Below are 19,721 nucleotides of genomic sequence, written 5' to 3'. Positions count from 1 at the left end.
GGGAAGGCTTGTTGGGTTTCCTCCTGGTTCCCTCCTGGTCAGCTCTCCAGCAGGCTGCTTGGAGACGGCTCTGGATGGCTCCTTCCAAGGCTCTGGGACCCAAGGGAGCAGAAATGCCTGGACCTACAGACAGTAAGGTTGGAAGCCAGGCAAGCTGCTGAGAGGCATAGTGGAGGCCTTTCCTGTTTGGTATTAGATTGATGTCAGGCAGGATTTTTCACCAAAAGTCGTTTAATATCTCACAAAACTTGGTCAGAATTTTTCCTTCCAGTTCTGCATGGGGCTGCACACATCATATTCCTCAGAGAAGCTGTCGTATCAATCAGCAACTGCAGCCTAAAAGCACATTTATAAATTTGTAATTTGAAGCACATGTATAAAAAGAAAGGTATGGCAAAACTTTCTTTAGCATTGCCTAATGTTGTGGATTGTCTCTGCCTACTAAAAATTAATTGCAGGAGTTTTTTTCAGAAATTTTATTGTCCTGCATTCTGTAAACAGGTTTCATCTGGGCAAGGCAAAACCCTGAAGGTAAATTACCTTTGCATTTTTAATTGGATTGCTACTGCTGACAGAAAAAAAGAAATGTGTTGTGTCTCATCTGAGCAGGTATGAATAGATTCTTCTATAGTAATTTTGTTTCCTTTGCCTGCTTCTGGTAGTAGTTACCTGACAAGTATCTGGATGGTCCAGGAGCAAAAAACAGAGGTGAAGAGAACCCAGTTTTCTTTTGGGACATTTTCTCATCCACACTGTATCTACCTTTTACAGACTGAAATATCAGTACAGAAATGTGATGCATACACACATTTAGATGTATTTTTTTACCTAAGTGTTAAGTAGAAGACCCACTTTACCTTATCTGTGTGAGGAGAGGGAGTGGGAGGGTGCACTTTGAATGCAACATGACTGCTATTCTGTGGTGAAGTAGTGCTAATAAACACACTGCTTTTTAAAGAGGATTCACATTAGTGCAACCCTGCAACATTGGTCTGCTGGAAGAAAGGCTCTTTTACCTTGCAAAAAAAATGTGTATCTGTCATAGCATTACAAGCTGCTTTTGTGTCTGCACATGGCAATGAACTTGTAAAGAATCTTCCTTTTTATTTGAGTACTTGTCATTTCCTTTGCTTCTTCTTTGATGAAAGGGACTTGAAATCAAATAATATCTTTAATAGGGCTAAATATCTCCCCGTGGAAATCTTACATGTTAGAGGTAGGAGCTCCTAGCACAAAAGCAGATAGAGAAACAAAGGTAAAGATGTGCATTTATAAACCTACAACAGCAAGGCCTACAAAGTAAGAATTGGGGATGTAATTACGAAAATGCCAACAAATATGCAGAAATGTTATATTATGGCTCCTACTGGATGACTCTGTACCCCAGCTGATTTTCAGAGGTTAACAGTAAAATCTTCTATTTTTTGTACTGTTTGGTCCATTCCACACATGTGTTACAGCATTAGTTTAAAACCAGCTTTAGAGATTACCTTAGTTCATCTCCCTGGGCCTGTGTAAAGCCCATATAAACAGAATGGGGATGTGTAAGAGGCATTTGTAAGGATTCTGTTAGAGGTCTAGGACTCAATCTGAAGATGGAGAATATGTCCAAGGTATAGAAAGCTTAATTGATGGCCTTAAATAAAAAACAACAACAACTAAGCTGATAAATGGCACAGACTGTTAATTAGAAGTCTAAATTTACCAGTTGTGTCAGGAAAATTAGGATAGTGCAGGAAAATATGTCCCTAAGCTGCTCAGTAAACAACAGCAGTGCTACTTATTTTTATTTATCTGATGAAAAAGTATGTGCTGAAAGAAGCACAGGAGGAAATCTCTCTCCTCTCTCACTAGCCTGAAGCTCCCACACCTCTCTTCTCACAAGGATTCTGTGTCCTGATACTCCCTTGTCTGAACTAATCATTGTGATACATGGCCTGAGGAAATACTAAGCTGTTGGAAAATTTTGATGGTGTATATAAGGGAGTGAGCCGTGGGGGACTTCTGAGGCTTAATCTAATGCTCAATAAAGACAGTTTATAAATTCCAGTTCCTTTTGTCATGAACTGCACTGGGTGCACATTGATTGAGAGAGATAGGGAAGTTAGTCTCCCACTTGGCATTCTTATTCAGCTATACACATGTAAATAAGTGTGCATTGTGAAATGTGGGGTATTTAAATACAGGTATGATGATGTACATATTTAAATATATTTGTAGATAAGTAGGCAAACATTTACATATATACCCAAGAAAAGTGCCAGTTCCTCCCATGGAGGAGCTTGGTTCTCAGGCAGCTGGCTGCCCTGTGCTGTGCTGGTGGGAGCCTGGCTGGAGAAGGTGAGATGCTTTCTGCAGTGCCTTCTGCTAGTGAGCATCTCCCAGGGATGGAGAACACCTCTGTTTGCTTTCCATTCCTCCTGGGTTCTGCATCTGCAGTGGGTAGGGAACATTATAATTTCAGTAGTCGCTAATTTGACTCTTAATTATACACATCAAAGTGAATAATTTAAAATTTTTATACCAGTCTTCTCCATCCTTCCCTGTGTGTCTGGTACTAAGCAGCACTATCTATTTAAGAGATTATAGTGGTGTTTTGAAAGAGCCATTTTGTTTCTGACACTTGTGAGTGGTAGCTTTCTACTTGTATTCTTCTCAGAGCCTCCTTTGGGCTAGTTGGTTTGTTTTAAACTCATAAAGGTGATGAGAAAGGATTCATTTGCAGGTGAGCAGCATGGGCACTACTTGAACCAAGGTTCCTATATATGCCTCACTGTTGAATGGACTCGATGGTCCTGGTCACTGGCTGTAGCCACCCTGGGTGTTTGGCTCACAGCAGAGCACGGTCCCTTGTGCTTGGTCACACTCCTGCAAATGCTGCTGTGTCAGCCCAGATTTTGTGAGTTCTGAGCCATGTACTGGCTGGTGCTGTGCAGAATGTCTTGAAAGATGTGTCAGGCAGCTGGGTCGTTTTGAGTCCTTTGAAAGGAAGGTCAAGTACTTAATGCAAACTTCAATATTAATAAAAGGAATTCAAGGGTGTTACTGGCTGCAGAGCTGAGATGCAAGGGGAAAGATACTGGGATTATAGGGATGGGGAAGATCTGGAAAGGCTCTTTTGCATCTGTGCTAGTGGCAAAGCAGAGTGACATCTGAGGCAGCTGTAAGAAAAATATTCCTGGGATAGGACTGGGACAGAGTTTCTAAGCAGTGGCTTGTGCTGATCGACTTTGTCCTACTGCAGGTGATTCTCTGCAGCTCTTCAAAATCCTACACTGTCAATGAATTAATAACAGGGAAAAAAAACAGCTAGGGTACATTTATGTAATATAGCCAAGTCTGCATATCCTGCTTCATTATCAAACAGCATTATGTACTTCTAGGTTTATGTATGTACATTTTTGGCATTGAATAAAAGTGGAGTGATAGTATTTCCACTGTGAACACATTCTGCCTAGAAAAGGGAGGCTGAAAAAGAAAATTAGGCAGCAACCTTGCAACATACTTTTTAATGTGTTAATGTAAAAGATGTGGTCTTGCACATGTGGGGTTTATTTAATAATTCAGATGAGAATTTCTAAGGATTTCTTGAAGTAAAAGGTGGGAATAAAGACGTTTTGACAATATTCACTTTTATTCAACTGTGGCATGCACAGTTTGCTCATTGTGTGAAGCAAGCTCTGCTTACACAATTAATGTCAGATCAAAATAATCTTGGTTATTATAATTGTGGTTCCAGTCGTTCCAATACTGATTTTTTTTTTTTTTTTTGTAAGGAGTGGGGAGGAAAAATAAAATTTTATCATTACACAGGCATCACAGCTAAAAAATTGTTAATCTCATAGTAGCTAATACAGCCTGTTAACTCAACCTTAGCTTTAGCCCAAGACTGCCAGCTTTTGCCTAGAAGAACAGGGAAAGATTCTGTTTGCAGCCAACTCCTCCCTTTGGCAGCCCCTTTGCTGCCACACTCCAGGCTTTTTCTCTTTCCTAACCCTATGGACTGTGACTTTTTTTAGGTGATCTGGAGTCTTGCTGAACCTTGTGGTGCACAGAAAGTGTTTTCTTTTTTGTTTTTCATTTGTTCTGGGAGAGTGTGACAGGCAGAAACAGCAGGAAGTCAGAGCTTTGAGGATCCAGGCAGCTAAAGAAGTGTCTGCCATCCATTCTTGTCCTTTTTTGCTGCTTTGCAGTGAGGCTTCTTCTCCAAAAAAAAAAATCTATTGCTATAGTGTACTATCCATTCTCATTCAGAAGTGCCACTGTTTTCTTCATAATCATCTTTCTAAGATGTTGCAGGAGAAAATGAATTCTATTTTTTGTGCAAGAGTTTAAAAACATATGGGGCATCAGGAGAGAAGTGGCAGCTTCTGGAGGTTTTGGGGAGCCTTTGGAAGTCACACTCTATAAGTAAAACAAAGAAGGGGTGGGAAGAGCAGCATCTTTCACACCTGTGGCAAAATCCTATTGAAAGCATCAGTTTTGCCAGTTTTGCAGGCTTCAGTGAGCTTTAGAGAGGTGTAGAAATTGATACATTAACTTACTGACATGAATTAAACTTTTGCTCTGCTGATAGAGTGGAGAGCTCACATTGTTTGCATGATGTTGAATCCATGAGTGAAGCCAGACTGGTTCTTATTTAACGCTGAGCTATCCCACTGAGTTTATCCTTTTCTTCTGTTTTAGTTTTTGATGGCTTTCCAAGAAATAAGGGGACAGCCTGGTCTTTTAAGATTACTGCTGTTTTAAGGCACTTACCTTGTTATATAGTTCATCTTATTAAATTTCAGAGTTTTGAACTTCTTCAGTCATTTGCATATGATTTATGACTGTAGCATCAATCTCCATCAGCTCCCTTCTCCCTCATACCCTTCCCTTATGTTCTTCTACATACACAAAAATCCAAATAAAATTTTTGAAGAAAATACTCTTCTTTTAGCATCACTGAACTCTGGACCTGACAGATCTCCAAGTTCAGTATGTTTCACAGATGTTGGTCCTTAAGTAAGCAAATGTTCCAGTCAGTCTCAAAGGGGAGGATCCTAGCTGGTCTGAGCATGATGAACAATTGAAAAGCTGTGCTCTAAGCCCTAAGAGTTGTCAGTAGCCTGAAGGGCAAATGCAAGAAATGGATTGAGCAAATCAACTCAACTCTATGCCAGCTGACTTAGATAAATGCTGTGCAAGGGCAAGGATGTGTTGCAGTGGTGTGGTTTAGACATGAGAGATTTAGGTGAGACAGTTTTAATAACAGATTATAGTCTGGATCTGAAAGGGAAGCTCACAGAATGGACATTCTAAGTGGCTATTCAAGGGCCCAGAGGCTAATGGTGAAGGCAAGTAATAAAAGGAATTTAAGTAGGACTTATGATTCCTCATCTTGTGAATATGGGGCTGCTGAGTTATTTTTGTGTCCTGATTTGGGGTTAGGTATAAGGTTCAGGAAAGGAGGAGGAGCACAGTAATTTCTCAGAAAGGATTATAATTCAGGAGAGAAGGCGTCTAAGAGCTTACTTTATTTCTGAAACATCAAGGGATACCATAAAGATTGGTTCAAAAAAATTAGGTCATTAATAGCATAGGTGACCAGGCAAACTATAAACCTGTGCTTAAGTTACTATTTAATGATGACAAGGGAAGCCTTTCCTGATCTATCTTAATGGTTTTCTGTTTAGAAGGAATTCTCTCGTCTGTGTGTTGATAAAGTTGAATTGAGATACTTTTCATCCAGATTTTTCTCTGTTTGATATTTGGGGAAATAATGTATCTGAGAAATACCTTCCATTGTAGAAAGGAGACATGGAGTTTCTCTGGTGTGGTAACTCGAACACAGCAACTGTTCTGTAAAACACTGCATCTACTAAGGAAATTTAAAAGATGGGCTAGAATGGAATAGACCTTTCTCCTTTGTCCCTGCTTCAGGGAGATGAATGCTTCTTAGCATATGCTGTGATTGGAACCACAAATACACGAAAAGCCTGTGCTCTGTCTCCTAGGTCATGCTCAAATTCAGGAGAGCAATTACTTGAAATAGGAGAGGGGATTTCCCAGGTGGGATATTATTCATTTGGAATTTGGTGCCCACTAAATTCGTTTTTAAGAAGTGTATTTAACAGAAATAAAATTCACTTGCAGGTCAAGGTATTTAATGCCCAAACTGGTGATATTGGGCATCTGTCTCAAAACTAGTGTTTTCCCCAAGGATCTTTTGCAGCACTGGGGCATTAACTGGCTTTTATACTCAGCTTATTTAGAAAAAATGCTAGCTAGTTGCCAGAGGAAGTATTTCTAACAGCACAGAAGATGCAGTCCTTAATTCCAGCTATTGTAAGCGGACTTGAGGGAATATTTTTCAGTTACTGACACTCAGAACCTTGGGTTTGACCGTGATTTCTGCTTTACATACCTTTATCTTGTTGCTTCTTCTTTCTGAGGATCACTATAGTGATATTGTCTACTCAGCAGCAGCTGGAAAAGAGACAGTGGTAAAAGTGAACAGCCATGTACAAGTGACACAGAAGATGTCAAGAATTTGTATGACTGGAGTGAAAAGGGTACAAGGGTGTCACTTCCTTATATGAGAAGAAAAACAAAAGTGAGGCTAGGTAACTGGGCTTCTTATTTATAAGATGATGACGAAATAACACCATAATGACACTATTAATCAATAATGCAGCTTCATCTAAAATTCTGTGCTTCTTTGGTGCAGTTGTCTAGAGTCAGAACAATAATATGAGAGTACAAAGACAACTCAATTAACATGAGAAAAAATATGTTTGAAATGTTGTATCTAATAAATTGAAGGAGTGGTATAGAACCACCAAATAATGAGTGGTATCTTCTTGATAAATTAGGCACTCTTTTCCCTCTTTCCCATAATAGAAGACAGCCAAGGAAATGGAAATGCAAATGCTTAAGTTGTTTCATATTCAGGTCTTTAGTTTGTTTTACAGATGAAACACTTTCAGCTAATTGTAATTAATCAGCTGTGAGCACTCATGTGGTGAAATTTGTGTTTGTACAGTCGTGGGGGGGTTTTATGAGGTAAATTTTTGGGCCTGTGGCCAAAACATTCAAGAAGTGCAGAGTAGCTTCTCCTCCCCTCTGCTTGTGAATTTAGCTTTTAAACAATCAGCTGTCAAGTTAAGAAGTAGAAACAATACATGTGATAGGTTGCAGTTAATGATGAATAAGCAGAATGTCATTTTAATGAATACAGATGGTATTCAATTAGTGGATAACCTGTACTCCAGACTTTTCCCCTATAAATTATTTGATGGACAATGGCTAAATACCTAATACATTCAGCAGAAATTGTGGTTGAATCAGGGACAGTTTGGAGTCAAAAAAAGAGTTAAGTTTATTGACTGTCTACACACCCTAGTAAATTATCAACAGTATTTAATTTTTATTCATGCAGTCATAATGTTTTCTACTGGCAGATCCCATGTCAGAAGTTTTAATGGAGTGAGTGACAGACTTTATGTGCATTCTTCAGCGTTCTGTGCTGCCATGGGTTTTGAATTTAGCATCTATTTTTTTCAGCCTCATAATTAAGTTCTTTTTAAGACTAACTTTTTTTGTGCTCTGCTCATTTTGGTCACTAGGTTAAATTAGCACCAGGGGTTTAGTATTGAAAAAAAAAGGTTGCAAGAGTGAATATAACCTTAGGGCATGGAGACATGGAAGTAGGGAGATAAGCAAAGCATTGCTGTTTCTGAACAAAAAATCAGATTTTTTCCACATGTTGTAGCACATAAATTAATAAGCTAGTGATTATAAACACCAATAGCAAGTAATTCTTCTTAAAACAGTGTATAGGCATCTGTGGTAAGGCAAGTTGATTTGTGAAAGGCAAGGAATATCTAAGGAAGAAAAAGGTTTGGGATTCTGGGCTGTTTATATTGTTTCTGCAGCTTCAAGCTACATGGTTTAAATAGGCAGCAAAATGAAAGTTCTTTATGGTCTTAAGTACTACTCTAGCAATGTTCTTTGACCCTATCCAGTAAAATGTATTTCTCTGTCTGAGTGCTCCAAAATTACTGCTTTTAAGATTCAAGAAACAGAAATGGTTGCCAGGTCCTCCCAGAAACCTTATAAAGTTTCTGGCACATAGTTCATGAGCAATACTATTGAAAGCAGATATGAGAGCTTTGTGGTTCATGTAATTAACTAAAAGTTTCACTCACTTTGTTCTGGTTTTTATGAAGTGGCACTAAGGAAAGATTTCTAATACATTCAGTCTAGTTTCCCAGCCTGATTATAGAGTCTGTTGTGTAGCAACTGGGTGAAACCTTTACCATCCTAAACACTTGTCCTTCAGCTGCCAGAGCCACATTTTCCAAGTTTGGTGGAGTCCTTTGCTTTATCCTATATCAATTACTCATTTTCTTGGCATGAAATACCAGTGGAGTCCCAAAAACTCTGCAGTCTTGCTGACTTCTTGATACATAGTCCATCTACCATTACCTCTGCTGAAAATGACCAGTAGCTAAAAGCCACAATGTATGAGAGATGAAAATGCTTTCTTAAATAATTCTGAAAGCTTAAACTCAGCTATAATTAAGCAAATTGATTTTCAATAAGTATTTTTAAAATCCATGAAAGCTTAGTGACAAAAGTTCTTGGGGCAGGGAGAGTGAGGTCCATCTTCTTTGAATATCACCACTTCCCAGCTCCTGCTTCTGACGTTTTGCTGCATGTCAGTTTTGCTGTACCAAGAAGAACTGGGAAGACCTTCCTCTTGGGATTTGTGGCAGAGGTTTTTGCTTAATGAAATGGTAGAGAGGCTGGCTGAGAGAGACAGAAAGTGCCTCCTTTGGTGCTCAAGTGAGTAGTGTTAATTTCCTGCAAAATATGGGGGAACGTAATTCCCATTAGTGTGTCCACATAACTCTTACTGATGCTAATGAGAGCTTGGTGCTTTTATCAAAGGGGAAATAGCTATTTGTGTGCCAGAGCTGCATCTGTGAGAAGTGTAATTGCATCATTTCACTGGTTCTTTTTTTGATGCACTGTCTTTTAGCAACTTAACTGGGTTTTTTCCTGTTGCTTTTTCTTCTGTTGTTGTTAGTTATCCTAAGCCAAGTTTTCCTAGGAAAACCACAATATAGTCTAGTATCAGTTCTGTCTCTATGTCGTATAAAATGCTCTAAAGCTGTGATTTCTGGGAAAACAGCAGAGGGAATTTTGGCAGGCCAGAGTAGTTCTTCTGGACTTGCTCAAAAATAGTGCATTTGTTTCATGTGGACAGCTGTCTGTCCTTTAGTATTCTAAAGCTTCCCTTAGTACAAGATGAATCAGCCCACTAATCCATCATTGGGAATCTCTGCTAACATCCAAGACACTTAAAGGAATCACATTCACAGTTCTAATTGATAGCCACTGTTTTGACAGGCAAACAGATTTCTCCTCCCAGTGGCATCGTGCAATTGGCCTCCATCAGACCTTACCATTAATTCTACTGAAAAGAATATACAAGCTAATAATAAATCTGTAGGATGTTAACTACTGACTACTATGTCTAATTAGTAATGTACAATAGCCAAAACAGGGAGGAAGGTATTTTTATCAGAAGGACTGATTGTGGCAGCTTAAAAATGTAAAAACATCTATTATTTAACATGCCAAAACACATCTTTCAAAATACGATATATATAACTTCACTCTTATTTTAACATTGTTTTGAATGTTACTGCTTTGTTAAAATGTCAGCTATAGTAGGGGCTCAGAGATAGAATTTGTGATGCTTCCACCTTAGCAATTCATTGAAGTACCTAAAACCAAATAATTTTTTATTAAATTATTTTTAAGTTTTGTCTTTGCCTTTACATAGCTCTTTCCCTTAATCATTTCTCTCCCTGTTACAAATTCCCCTTGGAAAGATACTCTGCTCTGGGTACTGTCTCTTAGTTGGGAGGTTTTCAAGTGCTCTGAGCAGTGCAGATCTCAACCACAGGCTAATGCATCCTGCTGAGGAAGAGTGGAGAATATTTTTGGAGTATGAAAGGAGTGTGAAGCAGGAGGGGAAGAGTGAGTGTGTTAGGAAAGGATGAAGTGAACGAGGATGGAACTTAAAGGGGATGCAGGGAAATGATCAAGGGAAAAAAGCATCATAACAAACTGGATGAATGAGGTAGGCAGATATGTGGTGATCACAAAATGACAGAATTACAGAATTATCAGAGTTGGAAGGGATGTCTAGAGATCACCTGGTGTCGAGAGCTGGCTCTCTCACTAATGCAAGATCACCTAGAGCACATTACACAGGACTGCATCCAGGCAGGTTTTGAATAAATTCCTGGATTACATTTTGATAATGTAATCGTAGCTCTGAGGTGATCAGTAGAGACAGAGAATAGGACCTTTCCAATCGGGCAAGTAATTTTTATCCTTTGTGCCTCAGTTTCTTAATTATCATATGATGACATGTGCTCAACATTAATTCTCCATAGAGAGAATGGACCTCTTATGAAGGCTGTGCTGTTGTCTCAATCGAAACATGGGGGAGTTCTGTATGTTCCTTGTAATTTTTAAAGGTCATATTTTTTCTGCATATCTCATGAGAACCTACAGTGAGCAGTTTCACTTCATGAAAGTCAGATAAGCCCCAACAAATCCCCACTGTGGCATATAAGGGGAGGGAAGACACACAGCACTGTTGAGAAGGTGAGTACTTCAGTGGTGAGGTGATAAGCAAGTCTGACACCTTGAAGTATCATGGTTCTGCATGTAAATATATAGAACATGTTTTCAATCTTATTTTGTATTATATTCTCCTTATGAGCCTTGTATCTGCAGTTCTGATAAAGTCACAGTTGCACATTGTTTTTCTGTAACCCAGAGAGCTGAGAAAAAGCTTTGTCGGGCAAGTGAAGATTCTCGTATGGTGCCTCATCAGCTGAAATGGTGAGAAAAGCACCAAATACTTAGAGAGTTATGATATAAGAAAAATGAGAAGTCCTTTTCCTTATAAACATGCATAATACTATACAGATGTATGTAGTTGATGCTTAAGTGAATTTTGGGGTCTTGTTGCCTGAAGTAGGGGAAGAGACATACAACAGATAGGGAAAAAGCATGAAATTTAAAGCTCAGCAGCATGTTTATATCAAGTTTGGTACCAAAATAAGTGTCTTTTGGTCACTTCAGTTGGTCTGTACCCTGTCCCACCTTGAAGTGATGGTTCTCAGTTACCTGCAGAGGGCTGGAGGTGCTGGTGGGACACCAAGGCACGAGGGCTCTCACTTGACCACAAACTTTCAAAACCCCAATCTGAGAAGAGCACAAAGTCAGCAAGTGGTTCCAGAGAGGCAGCTGGGATTATCCACAGACTGCACAGGGAGTCTCTGTCTCCTACTTTGTCTTACTAAGTGGGTGGACTTTGTGGTTTTGTTGCTGTCACTTCTAACTCAAGTAGCTGAAGTCCTAGGATACAACCATGGTTTTGTATATGGTCATTTCATGTAATGAGGAAGTAAGATTTGATATATGGTATATGTGAACAGAACTCTCCCACGGAGGATTTCCTAATGCCCGATTACCAGATTCAGCTACAGTAAGTTGCATCCACCTAAATTAATAGCAAATTCCACATTTTGAAAATAAACATGGGCCTCAAAGACTTAAGGAAGATAATAGATGAAAAGATTTTTGAGTGATGATTTAGATTGCCTTTGTTCTGCAATTTCTAGGCAGAAGAGCAACCTTTTGCATTGCTTATGGCAAACAGCCTTCAGTCTCTTATCTGACACTGAAACACAGACAATATCTGAGACCACGATACTAGCAATGAAGATTTTCATTTGTTGCTGTCTACATGGCTGATGCTCTCAGAGTAAACTTCACTGTGTAATTTAAGGCTTCCATTTGACATTTTGTTTTTGCATGTGATCCTGTCCATTGAAGATTAAAGGTTATTTACCTGTGAGGTGTTACAGCTTTTTAGATTTGGTGCTGGGAATTCTTTCATAGCCCTTAAGTCTGTGAACTATGTGTTGATCCAAGTATTAGTACAAATGTGATCAGCTGTCTTTTCTCAGCTTTATTTGCTGTGTTCTACTGATGCCCAAGTTACATCATGAGTACTAAAGGCAGTTGCCCATAGTAGCAGCCTTCATGGCAAATTTATTTAGTTTTTTAATAAAAATTCAGTGAGGGAAAAAATGCACTGTTTGTTTATTTTCAGTGAAATCCTGGAAGGCTTACTCAAGGAGCCATGTGGAAGGCTCCTTGAAGTGCTGAGGGTTAATACTCTCTACTCTTAATTTCATATTCCAGATTTCAGCTTTGATCCTATCTGAACTAATTCTTTGTCACTGTACTAATTAATTCAGCATGCTGCAGAAAAGATGCTAATATGGGCATTGGAGTAGTAAATGGATGGGGGGACGTTGTGTTTAATCAGGGTTGTTAAAAAGATAAGTTTTATTCCCATTTGACTAGATCTGGAGGCTCAGTCTAGCTCCAGCAGTCTGCTACAGTAAATTAAAATAAAAACAAACAAAACCCCAAAACAACAAAACCAAAACAAACCAAACAATAAAAACCAAACCTAACAAACAAAACCACCACCAACAGCAAAGGCACCTGTTCACTTAATACTGACAACATAAAAGCAGCATATAGGTGTTAACAATGTAGATTTCTTTATATTGGAATTTTTTTCATCATCTTCTCTTTTCCTGCTGACCATAACCAGTATAACTCTGACTGCAGTGTTAGAACAATATGCATTGACTCCCTGGAGATATTTAAAAAGAGACTGGATGTGGCACTCAGTGCCATGGTCTAGCAACCGCAACGGTGGTTCAAGGGTTGGACTCGATGATCTCTGAGGTCCCTTCCAACCCAGCCAATTCTATGATTCTATGATGGGGATACTCATATTCATGAAGCCTAGCTACATTTGTGAAATACAAATAATAACACTGGAAATTTTAAGAAGTTATCATATTTCTCTATTGCTATAATCAGAATTTAGGTATTTTTTTCTTTTCCATGGCTAGGTTGGCTAAGCTGCCCTGTTGCTCACTACAGAAATTGCTGCTCTTGCTGCCTGCCTTACACTTGGTGCTGCCCTGGGAGCAAAACCTGGCAGGTGGGAGAGCCCCAAGGCATCAGCCTCACCTCATAACCAACCCTTGCCTGCAAGCAAACCTTGCCAAATGTAGTTACAAGTGGATTTTTTTGTTTTCTTTCCCACATCTCCTTTCAACTTCTCAAACAGTATTGGTGTTACACGTAGCACTGCCCAGCCCAGTGGTGTCTTTTTACTAGAAGTTAACTCATGGCATGGAGATAATTTCATCATCTTGGATGCTGGTGAAGAATTCCATTGTTGCCCAGCTCCTGCTGTGTGTACTCTGCTCTTAAATGTCAAAACATGTTTTACTAAAACATATTCTCTTTTTTTCTGTAGTTTTTTCAGCTGTTGCAAAGCTCATAATCCCACTAGTGTAATACTCAATGGCATACTTCTGCCTAATAAGTAAACATTTAATAACAAACTTTTAGTTATTTAGAAAGCCACTTAAAATGTTAAAGATGTATTTCATTAATGCTGCTATCAACGTAAATGCAAAATGAGCTTGGCATGTAAACACCAAGTCTGACTCACTAAGGATCTTTACAGCAATTTTTAATACTCTACAATAAAGTGTATGTATGAAGGTGATTAATCAAAGCACAGCACTGCTTCTGGAGTATTTCTTCTACTGTAATGCTAAGTGATAAAATAACTTAAACCACACAGTGATAGTGGCAGTTAATAAGCTTTTTATAGTCCCTCTGTGGACCTGAAAATCATACCTTATTAGTATCTTTATCTTTCTTGCTCACTCATTCATTCTTACTCGTATTTTTATTTAATTTTAAGGCTTATTTATAGTCTATCATAAGGGAGCTACTTTAATAATCTCAGCATTTTTCATCCATTTTTTATATGTACTTTACAAATCACTCTTTTTTTAAAAAAGATAATTTCTGGAGATGTCAAGATTTTGTTAGCCCTTATTTCTTTCTTTACCATGTCATAGGACCTCTTGAATTATTTTCCCACAGATGTTTGCAAATTCATTAGGTACCCTGTTAGCTGCAGTGACAGCTACTGATCTAGGGCAACTGAATTGACTTAGAAATCCAAATTGCTGAATTTCCTCAGGAAGCTGCTTAGGGTTACACCCCTCAGATTTTTCTCCTACTTTTTTCTGCCACTGGGACTTTATAGACCTGCTTGCTTTTTAATCCTGGCAGCAAATATCAACACATTTAAGATCTGGAAGCTCGTGGATCCACATGGAAACAAAGTGTTGCCATGACCACAGCTTTAAGTCTTGCATCTAAGGCATTTATCCCAAGTATATCAGGGAGCAGACCTATAGAAGCTTTGTTTTCATTTTTGACCCTTGGAGAGCTTGAAAAGAATCATACATCTGCTTTAATGTTACAGCAAATAGAGTGCTAATAAATACTGCAAGAGGACAATATACATTTGATAATCAGAGCCTTCATTCATTTCATGCTTCTAAGGGGGAAACATTTTTTATTTGCAGGGCAAAATCAGTAGAAATCAGTAGAAATAAGGTAGTTACTCTTGCAGTTTTCAACTGTTGCATAAGGATGAAGCTCTCAGAGGACTGATCACAAAAAGACTGTCTCTTTATGCTGTTGTTTACAGGAGGACTGAGTAGTTTGGAAATTAACTTTCTCAACTAAAATGTATACTAAGGTTATCAGGGCTTTAAGTTCTTTAACTGTACTTTCTAGGTACTTACAATGGATAATCAAAGAAGTGAGGCAGTCACTCAAACAACCTGAGAAGATAAAATTTTATTTCCTTGCTGTTGTTATGATTACAAGTGGCTTTGTTTGACATAAGCTGATTATAGATAGATACAGAATGTGAGAAGATCCAGCTGATCCATTTGTTTTCAGGTTTTCTAAATATATTTCTCTGTTTGCTACATAAGGTTTTAAGAATACTGTTTCTGTCAGATAGTAAGTTGAAGAGAATTTTGATGTGAATGGTATATCAAAATCATAAATATACCAAAATGGTATATTAAAAAATATATGCTATACATTTTTCATTAATTTTTTTTTATTTTCCTGTCAATGCTATTAATGTGAAAGGCAGATTTTACTTCAATCCAATTATTTGTTACCTGGAGATTTGTAAACTTCAAGTCCTAACGTAATTCAGTTTTCTTAGAATTTTAGTAGGGATCTGAGTCACTCCATAGTATAATTTTGACAACAGATCAACAGATTTTATCCTCTCCTTGTTGCAGTCAATGGAGGGCCTCACACTGGTACCAATGAGAACAGGATCCTGGCAGCTCCTACTCTTATTTTTTTTTGTGTGTTCCTGTAGGCTGTAGGGAACCATTAAACCTACAGTGCACAAACCCATGCAAAATTCAGATGCGTAGATATTAATTTTATCATTGAAAGCCCATGCTAATCAAGGCAGCTGATTGAGTAGACTTTAAGTTATGGGACAGGGTGTATAAATTCAGGTAGAGATGCTACGGCTTTATTTGTGGTTTAATGCTGTCTATCCTGTATAATTTCTCTTAAGAGGGTTAAGTTTTTGCGTGTTTTTTAATGTTTTAATGCAAGATTTTGTTGAGCTGAAAAACATATTAAAATAATAATAGACTAGAAAGCATTTTTATAACATAGCAATGTGCAAAAGAAGCCACAAATTTGAACTTTTCCCTAGCCTTGATCTATCTACTCTATACTTAGTGTAACGGGTAAAAATTGTAAGCCTGCACAAATCCAATCTGAAGCCAAAAATAGCAAAATAACAGAAGTTGTTTTCATCATGACCAACTTACCATTCCCAGTTTATTTTTACACTACAACTCACTGGTTTTTATGGCAAGAGCAGCTCTACCAGCAAACAACACTGGTTTTGCTGTGAATCATAGAATCATAGAATCATAGAATTAGCTGGGTTGGAAGGGACCTCAGAGATCATCTAGTCCAACCCTTGACCCACCGGAGCAGTTGCTAGACCATGGCACTGAGTGCCACATCCAGTCTCTTTTTAAATGTCTCCAGGGACGGAGAATCTACCACCTCACCGGGCAGTCCATTCCAATGCCTGATCACCCTCTCCGTGAAGAAATTCTTTCTAATATCTAACCTAAACCTCCCCTGGCACAACTTAAGACTGTGTCCTCTTGTCTTGTTGAAGGTCGTCTGTGAAAAGAGTCCAGTTCCCACCTCGCTACAGCCTCCTTTCAGGTAGTTGTAGACAGCAATGAGGTCTCCCCTGAGCCTCCTCTTCTTCAGGCTGAACAGCCCCAGCTCCCTCAGCCTCTCCTCGTAGGGTCTGTGCTCGAGTCCCTTCACCAGCCTGGTTGCCCTCCTTTGGACCTGTTCCAGGACCTCTACATCCTTCTTAAACTGAGGGGCCCAGAACTGGACACAGTCATGTTGTCAGTTACTACAATCAAATTGGTTACTTTATTTTATTTTTAAAATAGTTCCCTGGTAAGCAAGAAATTATACCTAAACGTGAAAGAAATTTATGCTAAAGACTTTTTTTTTTTTTTTGCAGTTTTCTTGAGTATGCAACATATCCCTATTTCAGCTCCCTGCAGCAATACAGAACACCCAAGAATAGTGTTTGCAAAATCAGTATGTACTGCAGTTGAATATGGGATTCCATAAACCCATAACTGCAACTGTGGAAGAAAAGCAGGCAGCCTGAATGCTAACAAAACACTAGAGTTGGATTATGATTAAGATGCAAGTGCTAATACAGCCTCTCTTGAGAAAACTGTCATGAGACCTTTGCAGCACATGCAAGTATTAGAAAGCAGAGCCTGCTGGTGCTCATCCCCAGATGATTTATTGTTTGGCCACCTGACATCTCTATAGAGAGCAATGTATGCAGGCTTTCATCTAGCTTTCATTTCTCACCTGGACTGTCTTCTCACTTTCTGTCTTCCCAAGCTGTGTGTACAACCTCTGTTCCTCAGATGTTTTTCCTGACTGCTGCCTTCACTGCCATCCCCACTCTGATGGGTTTTGTGGGCACAAAGTCTCTTAGGTTTGCTAAAACTCAGAGAACAGCAGTGGAATCAGTGTGCTTCTCTATACTCTGGAAAAGCTAAAGCATGAAAAGAATCTTTATGGAAACTCTGAAATGAGTAGGGACTCCACAAAAGAATGAAGATTGTTTGTAGATGAGGTGTACGTATATTTTAATCAGAGAATCCCTCAAAGAATGTAAGGTACCACCTATGTCTACTAACACATAAAAGAAAAAGGAAAAGCAGGTACTGAAATATAACTTTCCATGGCAAACCCAAAATAAAGCACCTGTATTACCTTTAATATTTGCCCTTATTCTCCTTTGCACCCAATTTTTTGTGTCTGTCATGGCCATCATTCCCATTCTAACCAAGTTATTATTGTCTGGGGGGCTTCTTACAAGTCCCCAAGAACTTCATTTGACCACAATCTCAGACATATTTATTAAATTTAGAAAAATTTTGATCATTATCTTGTGAGTCAGGCAGAGTATTTGCAAGTTTCTGCTTTAGTTGGAGGAGAAATCTAAAGTCAATGATTTACAGCACAATATTTATATGCACAATTATTTATATGCACAATAGTTCAGCTATTCCACTTGACACAGTTTGGACTGACATGACAAATAAAAAGGGTAAAAGAAAGATCACCAATGCAGTGCTGCAGAATTTCACTGAGGAGTTTTTAGTTTTAAGTCAGAATAATAAGTGTGCAGTATGGTGTATTGAATGAAGAGAGCATTACTTTTCTTTACATTGTTGTAATGCATAGAAGTACACATTAATGTGTATGAGATGACATTGATTGTTTACTTACTTGTGGACCTGAGAATTTCAAATTGGGGAAGAGAAGGGGAGGATTTATACTTTTTGGCCCATAAATCACAATCATATTTGACATACTTGACCTCTGTATTCTGTCTAGATCCATCAGAAATGAAATGTAGGTCCCCAGTTGAGTCACCTTTTATAGGCTGCATAAAGCAGATTTATGCTATAGGTATTTATACAGTGTATAGAACACTGGGACCCAAAAAAGGATTGGATTCTCTGGAGGACTTGCACGGCATAAATATTACATGATAGTCTGTTAAGAGGCAACAAGAAAAACCCAGATAGCCTTTGAAAAAGGGCTCTTATCAGCTGTCTAGTTTTGTAGTCTCAGAATATAGCGAGGTTTTATTCTTTCCAATTGCATCCTCATTTAAACAAAGAGTAAATCCTTAAATTAAGACCAGACATGAATGAGAGACAATGGTTACTGATAGGAGCAGAACACATACTCAGGTCTGGGTGCTCACACCACAGCAGCTGCGGATGAATTTCAGAGAGCTGTCCTGTGATAAGAAGAATCATAAACCACTTTAAAATGTGCTGTTAATATTCCAGCCCTGCAGGTTTGGTGGGGCTTTCTAACTTTCTTTCAAGCAATAGCTTTGGAAAGTATGGAGTCCAAATAAATTTGTAGCTAGTCCTTCCTGATTTATAAGGCCCACTTAATACCAGTAATATATATTGCTATGTGGGGAATATGAGTGACTAAGATAAAAACTCAGTGTTTTGATTGCCTGAAATTTCTGTGGTTTCTGATAGGTAAGTACTGGGTTTTCTTTCTAGTAATTAGTTCATCCTGACTCTTTCCTTGATGTCTTACAGATTTGGAAAGAAAAAAGAAGATAAAAAGGGGAAAACGGATCAGAAGGGGAGTCCAAAGCAAGGCATACTGAAAGAGGAGAAGCTGGAGAAAATGAAAGATGAACGTGAAAGGTGAGTAAAAGGTGGTAGCATCTTTGTTCATCAGATGAAAAACTTTAAAGCAAGAGACTGCTTGAACAGACAAACAGACATCTTGCCTGGAAATGTCCCAGACCATGTACACTGGCAATGCAGAGCTTTAGGCCAGTTTCCTGCTGTATGGCAGGAGCTTGTCTGTCTCCTGGAGTTTCTGTGCAATTCACTGGGGTAGCTGCTAAGCTGGTGGAGATCACTTCCTTCAAAACCTGTTTCACCTCTGCTTGTTCCCAAGACCAGCTGACTTAGTGATTCTTTACTTCTCTAAAGCCAGAACTTCCTCCCTTCTTTCCTGAGAGCCTCTGCTGTGTTTTCCAGCACTTCAGATCTCTTTGGCTTCAGGTGGTTGTGCCATCAAATGGTAGTTTTTGTACTTAGGTCTGATCTTTTCTACACAGCATTTGTTGGCTAGAAATATCTACTCAACAAATGCTGAGTATGCCAGGAGACAAGAGGAAGAAAAGAAGTCCATGTGGTTAAAATCAGTCTGAAGAGGCAGAGGTCTGCAAGCATGGGATGCATGAGAGGGGCAAGGCAAGAAGCTTGCTGTGTGCCAGCTGTGTTGCTGTATTGCTGAAGGAAGGCTCTGAGACTGAAATGAACTCATGTGTATTAGCCCAGTTCTCTGTCTTGTCCATAAAATACTCTTTTCATTCCCAATCCTTATCAACTTCATTATCTTTCTAAGGAGAATTTGTAGTTTTCTGCTTTCCCCCTTACCTTTCAGAAACAGTAAGACAGTTTGTAAGAGCTGACAAGGCTCAGAGACCTTGTCTGTCCACTTCCCCAACTCATCCAGATGTACTTCATGATATGCTGAAGAAAGTCTTTGTTTTCCTCTGATGGCAACTATCAGGGAAGTTAAAGAGCCCATACTTGCTG

At 38.8% G+C, this 19,721-nt stretch overlaps 1 protein-coding gene across 1 annotated transcript in view; it reads left to right on the top strand.

The window, feature by feature from the left end:
- The window catches only part of PARD3B (par-3 family cell polarity regulator beta), a 385,985-nt gene that overhangs the window by 267,432 nt on the left and 98,832 nt on the right, over positions 1–19,721 (top strand). The window contains exon 19 of the mRNA XM_030454365.1: positions 18,705–18,815. Coding sequence (XP_030310225.1) covers positions 18,705–18,815 — 111 coding nt within the window. The remainder of the gene's footprint in view (positions 1–18,704; positions 18,816–19,721) is intronic.

This window comes from Calypte anna, chromosome 7 (genome assembly GCF_003957555.1).
Source record: "Calypte anna isolate BGI_N300 chromosome 7, bCalAnn1_v1.p, whole genome shotgun sequence".
Lineage (NCBI taxonomy): Eukaryota > Metazoa > Chordata > Aves > Apodiformes > Trochilidae > Calypte > Calypte anna.
This window is presented reverse-complemented; position numbering and strand designations above follow the sequence as displayed.